Source organism: Arachis duranensis, chromosome 1 (assembly GCF_000817695.3).
Source record: "Arachis duranensis cultivar V14167 chromosome 1, aradu.V14167.gnm2.J7QH, whole genome shotgun sequence".
Classification (NCBI taxonomy): Eukaryota; Viridiplantae; Streptophyta; class Magnoliopsida; order Fabales; family Fabaceae; genus Arachis; species Arachis duranensis.
The window spans coordinates 70,119,333-70,131,020 of NC_029772.3; the positions used below are offsets into that span (position 1 = coordinate 70,119,333).

An 11,688-nucleotide genomic window follows, 5' to 3' on the forward strand; every position below is an offset into this window, starting at 1 on the left:
AGATAAAGAATCCAAGAAAAAGGAAGATCGCTCCGGAGAGAAAATTAAAAAATATCATAACTATACCCCTCTTAGGGCATCCTTGGTAGATGTTTACAAAGAAGTCTGCCATACAGAGAAAATCCCTCCAGCTCGGCCACTTAAAGGTAAAAGAGGAGGAGGAAATCAGAATGAATACTGTGAATACCACTGACTTCGAGGGCATTCCACCAATGAATGCTTCGATTTGAAAAACATCATAGAAAAACTAATAAGAGAAGGAAAACTAGATCGATTTTTGGCTAATCGGGATGACGAACCAAGAAAAAGAAGAAGGGATGAAGATGTTGGACGATCTGAACGATCACCTCGCACACCGGAAAGACACGTTCACGTAATACACGGCGGATTTGCTGGAGGAGAAATCTCTAAATCATCTCGCAAGCGACACCTCAAAGAGGTATACCACGTCGAAGGAAAAAAGGAAACCCCAGACATCCCAGCAATCACGTTTACCAAGGAAGACGCATCCGGAATCATCTCGGGACATGACGACCCCATGGTCATTACAATCATACTAGCAAACGCCAACCTTCACCGTACACTAATTGACCAGGGAAGCTCTGCCGACATCTTATTCAAAACTGCCTTTGACAAACTCGGTCTAGAAGAAAAAGAGCTAAGAGCATACCCGAATAGTCTGTTCGGACTAGGAGATACCCCAGATCAACCGCTGGGATACGTATCGCTGCATACAACCTTCGGAAACGGGAACCAATCCAGAACACTCAAGATAGACTACATCGTGGTTGACGTAAGCTCGGCCTACAATGCCTTAATAGGTCGGACAACGTTAAATCAACTCGGTGCAATAGTTTCAACTCCACATCTATGTATGAAATTCCCAACTGCAGAAGGGATAGCTACAATAAAGGCAGATCAAAAGATGGCACGTCACTGTTACAACGAAAGCCTAAACCTCCGAGGTGAAGGAGGAGAGTTCCACACAATCGAGCTCAGTGGAGTTCAGAGGCGAGAAGAACTCCGACCACAACCCGAAGGAGAAGTAGAAAGAATCCAGATCGAAGACACCTCGGATAAAACAACTAACATTGGTACGATCCTAAAAGGAGACATAAAGGAATCACTAATACGGCTCCTACGAGATAATGTTGATCTCTTCGCATGGAAAGCTGCCGACATGCCAGGTATTGATCCCGAACTAATGAGCCACAAGTTGGCAGTCTATCCGGGATCCCGGCCGGTACAACAAAGACGAAGAAAACTTAGACCAGAACGAGCTCAGGCTGTAGAGGAGCAAGTACAAGCGCTACTTGAGGCCGGGTTCATAAGGGAAGTCAAGTATCTACTATGGCTAGCAAACGTCGTCTTGGTGAAAAAGTCAAATGGGAAGTGGCGAATGTGTACCGACTACACCGACCTCAACAAAGCCTGCCCAAAAGACCCCTATCCACTCCCAAGCATCGACGCTCTAGTAGATGCTTCATCTTCAGGGTACAATCAAATCCCTATGTATCCACCAGATCAAGAAAAAACCTCATTCCTAACACTTAAAGCAAACTACTGTTACATAGTGATGCCTGTTGGTCTCAAGAACGCAGGAGCTACTTATCAAAGGCTAATGAATAAAGTCTTCTCAGATCACATCGGAAAAATCATGGAGGTCTACGTGGATGACATGTTGATAAAGATACAAAGCGAAGAGACATTATTAACCGATTTACTTCAAGTATTCGATACCATAAGGAAGCACGGTATGCGACTCAACCCGGCTAAATGCACCTTCGCAGTTGAAGCAGGTAAATTTTTAGGATTTATGCTCACACAAAGGGGAATCAAGGAAAATCCAGATAAATGCCAGGCCATACTCAACATGAAGAGCCTAACCTGCATCAAAGAGGTACAACAACTCAATGGAAGGTTGGCAGCCTTGTCCAGATTCCTCGCAGGATCAGCGATAAGATCCCTCCCTTTCTACGCTACCTTGAAGAAGGGAAAGAACTTCGAATGGACAGCGGAATGTGAACAAGCCTTCAAAAACTTCAAAGAATTCTTGGGGTAACCACGTATCCTATCTCGACCACAAGAGGGAGAATCACTCATACTATACCTCGCAGTAGGAAGTCGGGCAATAGCCTCAGTGCTGATTCGAGAAGACGAAAGAGGCCAATAACCCGTCTACTTCATTAGTAAAGCACTACAGGGATCAGAGCTGAACTACCAGAAAATAGAAAAATTTGCATACGCTCTGATACTCACACCCCGGCGACTTCGCCCATACTTCCAGGCACATACCATCAAAGTTCGGACCAACCAGCCCATAAAAGGGATATTACAGAAAACAGATCTGGCAGGAAGAATCTTACAATGAGCAATCGAGTTATCCAAGTTCGATCTCCAATATGAGGCACGGACAGCCATCAAATCACAACACCTGGCCGATTTCATCGCAGAATTCACAGACATCCCGGAAATCCCCATAGAGTGGAACATATACGTCGACGGATCCTCAAATAAAATAGGAAGCGGTGCGGGTGTGATAATCGAAAGCAACCAAGGAACTCAACTCGAGCTCTCCCTTAAATTCGGATTCCCGGCCTCGAAAAATCAAGCAGAATACGAAGCGCTACTAGCCGGTTTAAAGCTGGCTAGGGAGGTTGGAGCTCGGAAACTCAACATCTACAGCGACTCACAAGTCGTTACCTCACAAATTACAGGAAGCTACCAAGCTAAAGACCCGACCATGAAAACATATTTAGATAGAACCAAAGAACAGCTCGAACAACTCGGAGAATACAGGATCTACCACATTCCCCGAGAGCAAAATGCCCGAGCTGATGCACTTTCAAAATTAGCCAGCACCAAACCAAGGGGCAACAACAGAAGTCTCATCCAGGAGATACTACAGAACCCGTCAATATCGGAAGAAGAAGTCCTAGCCATAATAGGTCAGGACCAAGGATGGATGACCCCCATAATAAATTACCTCAAAACAGAAGCACTCCCTACAGATGAAAAGGAGGCAAAAAGGCTAAAAAGGGAGGCATAGTATTACACTATCATAAACAACACACTATACAAAAAAGGGATATCAACACCTTTACTAAAATGCGTACCGACTTCTAACACAAAGGAAGTCTTGGAGGAAGTGCACAGCGGCATTTGTGGCAATCATCTCGGAGCGCAAGCCCTCACCAAAAAGATACTCCGAGCGGGATTCTATTGGCCAACTCTACAAAAGAATGCTACAGAATTTGTGAGGACATGCCTACCATGCCAGAAGCATGCCAACTTTCACATCGCCCCACCAGAAAAGCTCATCAGCGTGACCTCTCCCTGGCCATTTGCAAAATGGGGACTCGACCTTCTCGAACCCTTCCCACAGGGATCAGGACAAGTAAAATTCCTCATAGTAGGAGTAGACTATTTCACAAAATGGATCGAGGCAGAACCCCTAGCCAAAGCCACCGCTCAAAGAAGCCGAAAATTCCTATATAGGAACATTATTACGAGGTTCGGAATACCATACTCCATCACCACGGAGACAACGGTACCCAATTTACAGAGGCAGGCTTCAGAAAACTGGTGGCCGACTTGAACATAAAACACCAGTTCACCTCCGTCGAACATCCCTAAGCCAATGGACAAGCCGAAGCGGCCAACAAAGTCATATTGGCCGGACTAAAACAGAGGCTACAAGAAGCAAAAGGAGCCTGGGCCGAGGAACTCCCACAAGTCCTATGGGCGTATCGAACAACCCCCCATTCTACTACAAACGAATCACCATTCCGACTGGCATACGGAGCGGAGGCAATGATTCCAATAGAAATCGAAGAAGGATCTCCCCGAGTAGTCCACTACAATGAACGAGCAAACTCTCAACTTCAAAGAGAAGAACTCGACTTGTTACCCGAAATCCAAGAAAGAGCTCGGATCAGGGAAGAAGCTCTAAAACGACGAATGGCTTCCAAATATAATCTAAAGGTAGTGCCGAGAAGCTTCGCAGAGAATGATCTCATCCTAATCAGAAATGACATTGGAACAGCTCGACCCGGAGAAGAAAAGCTGGCAGCAAACTGGAAAGGACCCTACCGAGTCATTGAAGTACTGGGGAAGGGCTACTACAGACTGTCCGAGCTTGATGGACGAGAGCTTCACCGATCATGGCACGCTTGCAACCTACGAAGGTACTATAGTTAGAAAAGGTAAAAGGTCTCACTAAATGGATGCACTCTTTTTCCTGAAAAGGTTTTTTAATGAGGCACCAGGTCGAGACCTAGACCAGAAAAATCCTACATATATATATTCGTATTTTCCTTTAAATAAAATATATTTTAGATATTCTACAAGAGTCCAAGACGCATTAATCTGAAGTATTCATCGTCCGATTATAAAGCAACAGGTCGGCAGAAAGTGAAAAACAAATTCACTGCCCGACCACGATAAAGATAATTGTCCGATAAAGGTGAAAACACGATTCACCCAAAGGACGATCTAAAGATGCCAACCGTTTTCTACAAATCGGCAAAGATGAACACAGAATAATGTAAGAAGTTATCGAAAGCAATCCAAAAAAGAACCTGACGAGGTCTTACGGATAGCTAAAATAATAACTTAAAGATTGGCCGACGTGCGGAAGTCGGACCAAGTCAACCCAAGTTATAAGTAAACCCTGGAAAGAGGTCTGGCCAACCCTATTAAAGAGGATTACTTTAACTTAGAAGGGCCCGACATAATAAAGTCTGTCGAAAACGAAAAGTTATACAAGTAGTCCCTGAAAGAGATCTGACAAAAGATCCAAGAAAGAGGACTACAAAAAATAACTTAAAGGAGACCGATATAACCAAGTCGGACTCCTACCATTAAAAAAGTTATCAAGTAGTCCCTAAAAGAGATCTGGCAAAAGATCCAAGAAAGAGGACTACGAAGAATAACTTAAAGGAGACCGATATAACCAAGTCGGACTCCTACCATTAAAAAAGTTATCAAGTAGTCCCTGAAAGAGATCTGACAAAAGATCCAAGAAAGAGGACTACGAAGAATAACTTAAGGGAGACCGACATAACCAAGTCGGACTCCTACCATTAAAAAGTTATCGAAGTAATCCCTGGAAGAGACCTGACAAAGGTCCAAAAAAGAGGATTACAGAAATAACTTAAAAGGAGACCGACATAACAAAATCGGACTCCTGCTACTGAAAAGTTATAAAAGTAATCCATGAAAGAGACCTGACAAAGGTCCAAGAAAGAGGATTACAAAAATAACTTAGAAGAGATCGACTTAACGAAGTCGGTCTCCTACAAAGATAAGTTATAAAAGTAATCCCTGAAAGAGACCTAACAGAGGTCCAAGAAAGAGGATTACAAAAATAACTCATAAAGGGACCAACGCGAAGAAGCTGGCTATAAATCACTAAAATACAAAGCGATGACGAAAAAAAACTAGGAAGTACGTCGGACCCACGCAACCACAGTCTCAAAGGATCCGAGCTACAAGCAATAAGTGCAAAGCAATCCAAAGAAGCCAAGAAACAAAATGCAAAAATCCGAAAAGGGATATTACGCCAAAGAGAGCATAAATGCGAAGCTTCAAAAAGCCACCATAATCAACCTCAGAAAGCGGCCTTTTGTTTTTCAAAATGAAGTTACCAGGCAGGCAACTTAAAAATGTCAAACGAGAAATAGAAAAATAAAGAGTTCAAAAAGCCCACACATTGGGCCATCTACACAAAAAAGTTAAAAAAAAGTTTCCACAAAACGCCCACAAGTCGGGCCAACTACAAATCAACAGAAGTTTTCTCGGCAGCATCGGGAGCTTTCTTGGTGGCATCAGAATCAGGAGAAGGAGGGCGAGCTTGAATAGGCACAGCGTCAACAGTTCCATCATCCCGGTTCAAGATTTGGCAATCCGGATCAGCTGTAACAGGAGAAACCGAGGAGGTTGACACTTTGAGAGAAGGAACTGGAGGAGGGTCAGCATCATCATCATCTTGGTCGTCAGGGACAATCTTGCCATCCCTCACCACATTATCCAAGCTAACAAGAGACAGGTCGGCATCAAGGGGAACAACGCGAAACTGCTCCATCAGATTCTCGGAGGCAGCAGTTACGCTACCCACAAGATGGCCCTGAAGCTCACCATAATCAGCCCGAGCAGTCTCCAACTCACCCCGAAGGCGTATGATTTCCCTATAAGCTGAGACATAGCTGTCCTTATGCTTCAGGGCCATGTCTTCAGCCAGCCTCAAAGAAGCAGCAAGGGCGATAGAACTAGCCTTTTCACCCTCCAGCTCCTTCTCCACCTTTGCCAACTTCACCTCCAACTCCTCCTTCAGGCCCTTGATCCGATTAAACTCCGACTTGGCCTCCTCCATAAAAGACTTGGTAGCATGAATCAGAATCCCCTGAACTGTCCGGAAAATAGCCGCACTCATATGAGCCATCTTCACACTATTCTTGGCCATAAAATACAGGTGCCGAAGGAGAGATACATCGTCCATGGAAAGTCCACCATAGGGAGCAATTTTCTGATCAATAAATTCAACGGCATCAAAGTCGGGGGCATCTAGATTGAAGGGTTCAATGGTTTTTTGCTTTTTACTAGGAGGGGGACCAGAAGCTGCAGTAGATGATTGGGGAGGATCAATTGCTTTCCTCGGTCCAGGGGAACTTGGTACAGGAGGCTTCAAAGGAATCTGAGAAGATCCCTCTCCACCTTGGCCGAGATGTTCAGAGCAGCAGTGGCCTTCTTCGCCTTCTTAAAGGCCTTCAAAGAATCATTATTTTTCGACATCTCTGCAAACATAGCAACAGCCAAGAGTTACAAATGTAATGTAGAGAAAGGAAAAACAAGTATAAAAGCAAAGCCAAACAAAATACCCATAACAGTTCGAACCAAGGAAGGATCATTCAAGAATCTCTTCGTATCAAGATGAGGTGGTTTCCCCCAAAGATCCTCGAGGACAACCACAAAAGCGTGTTCAACGTCATCTAGCATCTCCCAAGTGTAGCGAGATACTCGAACATCTTTTTGCCACTCTAGGGGGAAGGAGGGCTCGTCGTTTTCATCAAGAAAAAAGGGGCGGACCCCCTCAACAGCTCGAACTTTGAAAAAGTAGTTCTTAAAGTCCTTAAAAGACTCATCATACATAGCAAACACTTTGTGCCCCTGGGCATACCGAAAAGAAACCCAAGAAGCTTTCTTTTTTGAGGAACCACCAGGCTTGGTGGAAACAAACAAATAAAGGAACAAAGTCTGGGAAGGAGTTTCATCTAGTTCACGGCAGAGAAGTTGAAAAATCTTAATAAAACCCCAGGAATTGGGGTGAAGCTGGGAAGGAGCAATATTACACGACCACAGCAAGTCGGTCTCAAAAGCGGTAAAAGGAAAAGAAACGTTCAACTGACTGAAAAAGTACTCGTAAGCATAAAAGAAGGGACGCTCTCCTTCGACAGAAGTCGGAAAGCAAACTCTCTCGTCAGAGTCAGGGGCAACAAGCTCATAATCCCCCTCACGAGTGTTGTTACCACAAATCCTATGGCGCTTCCTCAGTTCAGCACAGAACTCGGCATCCACAACAGAAACACACAACAAGACAAGGGAGTCCAGCCAGTCGGACATCCCCTCGGGAACTCTGGAATACATCTCTACGATGTTATTGCGAGAAGACATAGGGCCAACTAATCCTACAAGGAAGAAAAGAAGACGGGGTTACTAAAAACATCTCGGAGAAGGTAGAAAGCAAACTTAAATATCATACAGACGTGGCATGCAGAAAAGGAAAACCCCAAGACTCAAACCAAAAGTCTTGGGGCATCCTTTGGAGGCAGCAACAACAAAGCAGGATCCCTGGGAAAAACCTACACCCCAATGTCTCTCGAAAACAAGGAAACAAGGCCTAAAGCAACAAGCATTTCGTCCAGCAAGATAAAAAATGCAAAAGTCATTAAAGCAACTATCTTTCTACAGTCTACCAGCAAAAGCACTATCAACGTCAACAATGCCAAACAGAACAAACACCAAAGCTACAACCTTTTCCAGAATTAGGCAAAAACACCATCAAAACTACAAACGGGAAAGGAAATGACAAGCGAAAGCCCTAAAGACATTAAGCAAAAAGCGATCATGCAGAATGTGAAGAAGCTCCAAAACACACGGCGATAAACAGGCACGACAAATGCAAAAAGATTCAAGTTTTCCAAACAAGCATGCAAGCAAAACCAAAACTTTATCATAAATCGAAGGTCAAAAAGTAAAAGAAGTAAGGAAACGGAAAGTAGAAACCAAACCTGGAAAGTTCTGAAGAAAATGGAAAGCTGGGGCAGGATTCTATAGGTGCTTTATCAAGAACTTTAGCAAGATTGTATTACCATTGTCACACCTACTCTAAAAGAACGTGGACTTTGAGTTTGATAGTGCTTGTGGGGAAGCATTTGAGGAGTTGAAGAGAGCCCTTACCACGGCACCAATTTTGAGGGGCCCTGACTCGACGCAACCGTTCGGGATCATGTGCGATGCGTCAAATCATGCCGTAGGTGCCGCGCTTGCACAGCGCGATGGTAAGCTCCCTTACATCATTGTTTACTCCTCAAAGACATTGGATGCGACACAATCCAACTACACGACTACCGAGAAAGAGCTTTTACCCATTGTTCATGCATTGGATAATCTTACTTGCCAGGCTCCAAGATAGTGGCATACACGGATCATGCAGCTTTAAAATATTTGCTGACAAAGAATGAGTCGAAACCTAGGCTCAAACGTTGGATCTTGCTTTTGCAAGAATTTGACATTGAGATTAGGGATCGAAGTGGGTCACAGAATTTAGTTGCGGACCATCTAAGCCTCCTTGAAAATCTTAAATATGACCCATTTCTGATTAATGACTCATTCGCTTTGGATAGTTTGCATGCTATTTCGAATAGTTTTCCTTGGTTTGCTCCTATGGCGAACTACTTGGTTGCTAAGATTTACCCTCCCAACTTTTCAAAACATCAAAGAGATAAGTTGAGAAGTGATTCCAAATACTATATTTGGGATGACTCTCACTTATGGAGGAGGGGAGTAGACCAAGTAATTCATAGATGTGTCCTGGAATCTGAAATCCAACCCATTCTTGAATCTTGTCATTCGTCCGAGTTTGGTGGCCACTTTGGCCCACAACGGACGGCTAAAAAAGTTTTGGATTGTGGATTCTGGTGGTCAACACTATTCAAGGATGCTAACCCATTTTGTGTGTCATGTCACCAATGTTAGACGTCAGGAAATGCATCCCAAAGGGATGAAATGCCTCAACAACTGATGTTATTTTGTGAAATCTTTGACGTATGGGGTATAGACTTTATGGGGCCATTTCCTAACTCAAGTAGGTATTTGTATATCTTGTTGGCGGTTGACTATGTCTCAAAGTGGGTAGAAGCGATACTTACCCGCTTTGATGACGCTAATGCTGTGACTTCTTTCATTAGAAATAATATTGTGTGCCGCTATGGGTCTCCATGAGTAATCGTGAGCGACCAAGGTTCTCACTTTTGTAACAGGAAGGTAGAAGTACTACTTAAACGCTATGGGATATCACACAAGGTTTCAACTGCATACTACCCCTAAACAAATGGGCAAGCGAAAGTGTCCAACCGAGAGATTAAGCGAATTTTGGAGAAAGTGGTAAATCCACAAAGGAAGGACTGAAGCTCTCGATTGGGAGATGCATGATGGGCATATAGGACGGCCTATAAGACCCCGTTAGGAATGAGTCCCTTTCGGGTTGTCTATGGTAAGGCATGCCACCTTCCGGTGAAATTTGAGCACAAAGCCTATTGGGCGGTGAAGCATTGTAATATGGACATCACCAAGGCGGGTGTAGCCCGGAAATTGCAACTGGAGGAGCTTGAATGTCTTAGAATGGAGGCATATAAGAATGCCCGGATTTATAAGGAAAAGACTAAGGCATTCCATGATCACCATATTCGGAAGAAGGATTTTCTAGAAGGTGACGAAGTTCTCCTCTACAACTCAAGGCTTAGATTCATGCCTGGAAAGCTCCGTTCAAGATGGGAAGGTCCTTTCAAGGTGAAGGAGGTTAAGCCCTATGGTGTGGTCGAATTGTTTGACCCTCAAAGTGAGGCAACCTTCAAGATTAATGGCCATAGAGTGAATAAATACCATGGCTACAAGTCACCCAAGGAAGTGGAAGTGCTCCTACTTGAGGATACACCAAAAGGAGAGGAAGCTTAAGCTCAGGACCGTCCAACTTAAGGACGTAAAAGAAAAGTGCTAGGTGGAAGACACCCCACCACGGTATGATCGTTCTTGTATATACTTACTTGCTTCTAGCATTAGGGTCTTTGTGAATTTTGTGATTCTTAATGTTGTTAAGCTTGTATTGATATGTTTTGATATGATAGGTTTTGATGAATTTGTTAGATTGTTGTGGTATTCATTAGGATTTTATCAATCTTGGCAAATTTTGTTGTATTGGTTGTATTGAGAAAATGCCTCTTCTTGAGTAATGAATGGTTTTGTGAGTGTTTTCTCAACTTATCTAGCTGATTGAATGCCAAGAATATGTTAAATTGCATTTTTCCTATGTGTAAAAAAAAGGGGCAACCACGCGTAAGCGCACTGTGCGCGCGCGCATCGGCATGGTTTTACAACTCCTGGTACAAAGACCAGAGAGTTGTATCCACATTATGCCTACTTTGTGCCAGGCAAACTACGCGTGAGCGTGCTTGACGCCTGTGCGCCCCTTGCTATCTTGCCGACCCACGTGCAAGCGTGCTGTGTGCGCGCGCGTTGGTTGTGCATTCTGCACTCTCTGGTACAAAAACCAGAGAGTTATACCCAGTTTGTGCCTACTCTGTGCCTGCAACCCACACGCAAGCGTGCATGATGCGTCCGCGTTGATCGCCACTTCGAACAAGCACGCGTACGCGTGCTGTGCTCGTACGCGTTGCCTGTGCTGCACGCCATTAGTGGTACAGAAACCTAAGAGTTAGGCCTACCTTGTGCCAACTCTGTGCCTAGGCACAACATTCCTTGCACGTACGCGCCCTTGACCCGTACGCGCCACTCACTTCTCTACAGATCGACGTGCGAGCGTGCTGTGCACGCGCCGTCGGTGCCTTGACGCAGTTTTAAAACCTGCGCGCTGATGAGCGGATAATTTATACGCTTTTTGGCATTGTTTTTAGTATGTTTTTAGTATGATCTAGTTAGTTTTTAGTATATTTTTATTAGTTTTTAGTTAAAATTCACTTTTCTGGACTTTACTATGAGTTTGTGTGTTTTTCTGTGATTTCAGGTATTTTCTGGCTGAAATTGAGGGACCTGACCAAAAATCTGATTCAGAGACTAAAAAGGACTGCAGATGCTGTTGGATTCTGACCTCCCTGCACTCGAAGTGGATTTTCTGGAGCTACAGAAGCCCAATTGGCGCGCTCTTAAAGGCGTTGGAAAGTAGATATCCTGGGCTTTCCAGCAATATATGATAGTCCATACTTTGCCCAAGATTTGATGGCCCAAACCGGCGTTCAAAATCACCATCAGAATTCCCAGCGTTAAACGCCGGAACTGGCACAAGGATGGGAGTTAAACGCCCAAATTGGCACCAAATCTGGCGTTTAACTCCAAGAAGAGTCTCTACACGAAAATGCTTCAATGCTCAGCCCAAGCACACACCAAGTGGGCCCG

At 44.2% G+C, this 11,688-nt stretch overlaps 1 protein-coding gene across 1 annotated transcript; it reads left to right on the plus strand.

The window, feature by feature from the left end:
- Positions 1–9,747: 9,747 nt before the first annotated feature.
- On the plus strand, positions 9,748–10,233 carry LOC107494806 (uncharacterized). The gene has a single exon (XM_016115848.1). It carries the CDS (start codon positions 9,748–9,750, stop codon positions 10,231–10,233), a length of 486 nt encoding a protein of 161 aa, XP_015971334.1.
- Positions 10,234–11,688: the final 1,455 nt, after the last annotated feature.

What these genes read in the sequence shown, in the direction of transcription:
- LOC107494806 (XM_016115848.1), top strand. Translation starts at nt 9,748, where the DNA reads ATGAGTCCCTTTCGGGTTGTCTATGGTAAGGCATGCCACCTTCCGGTG.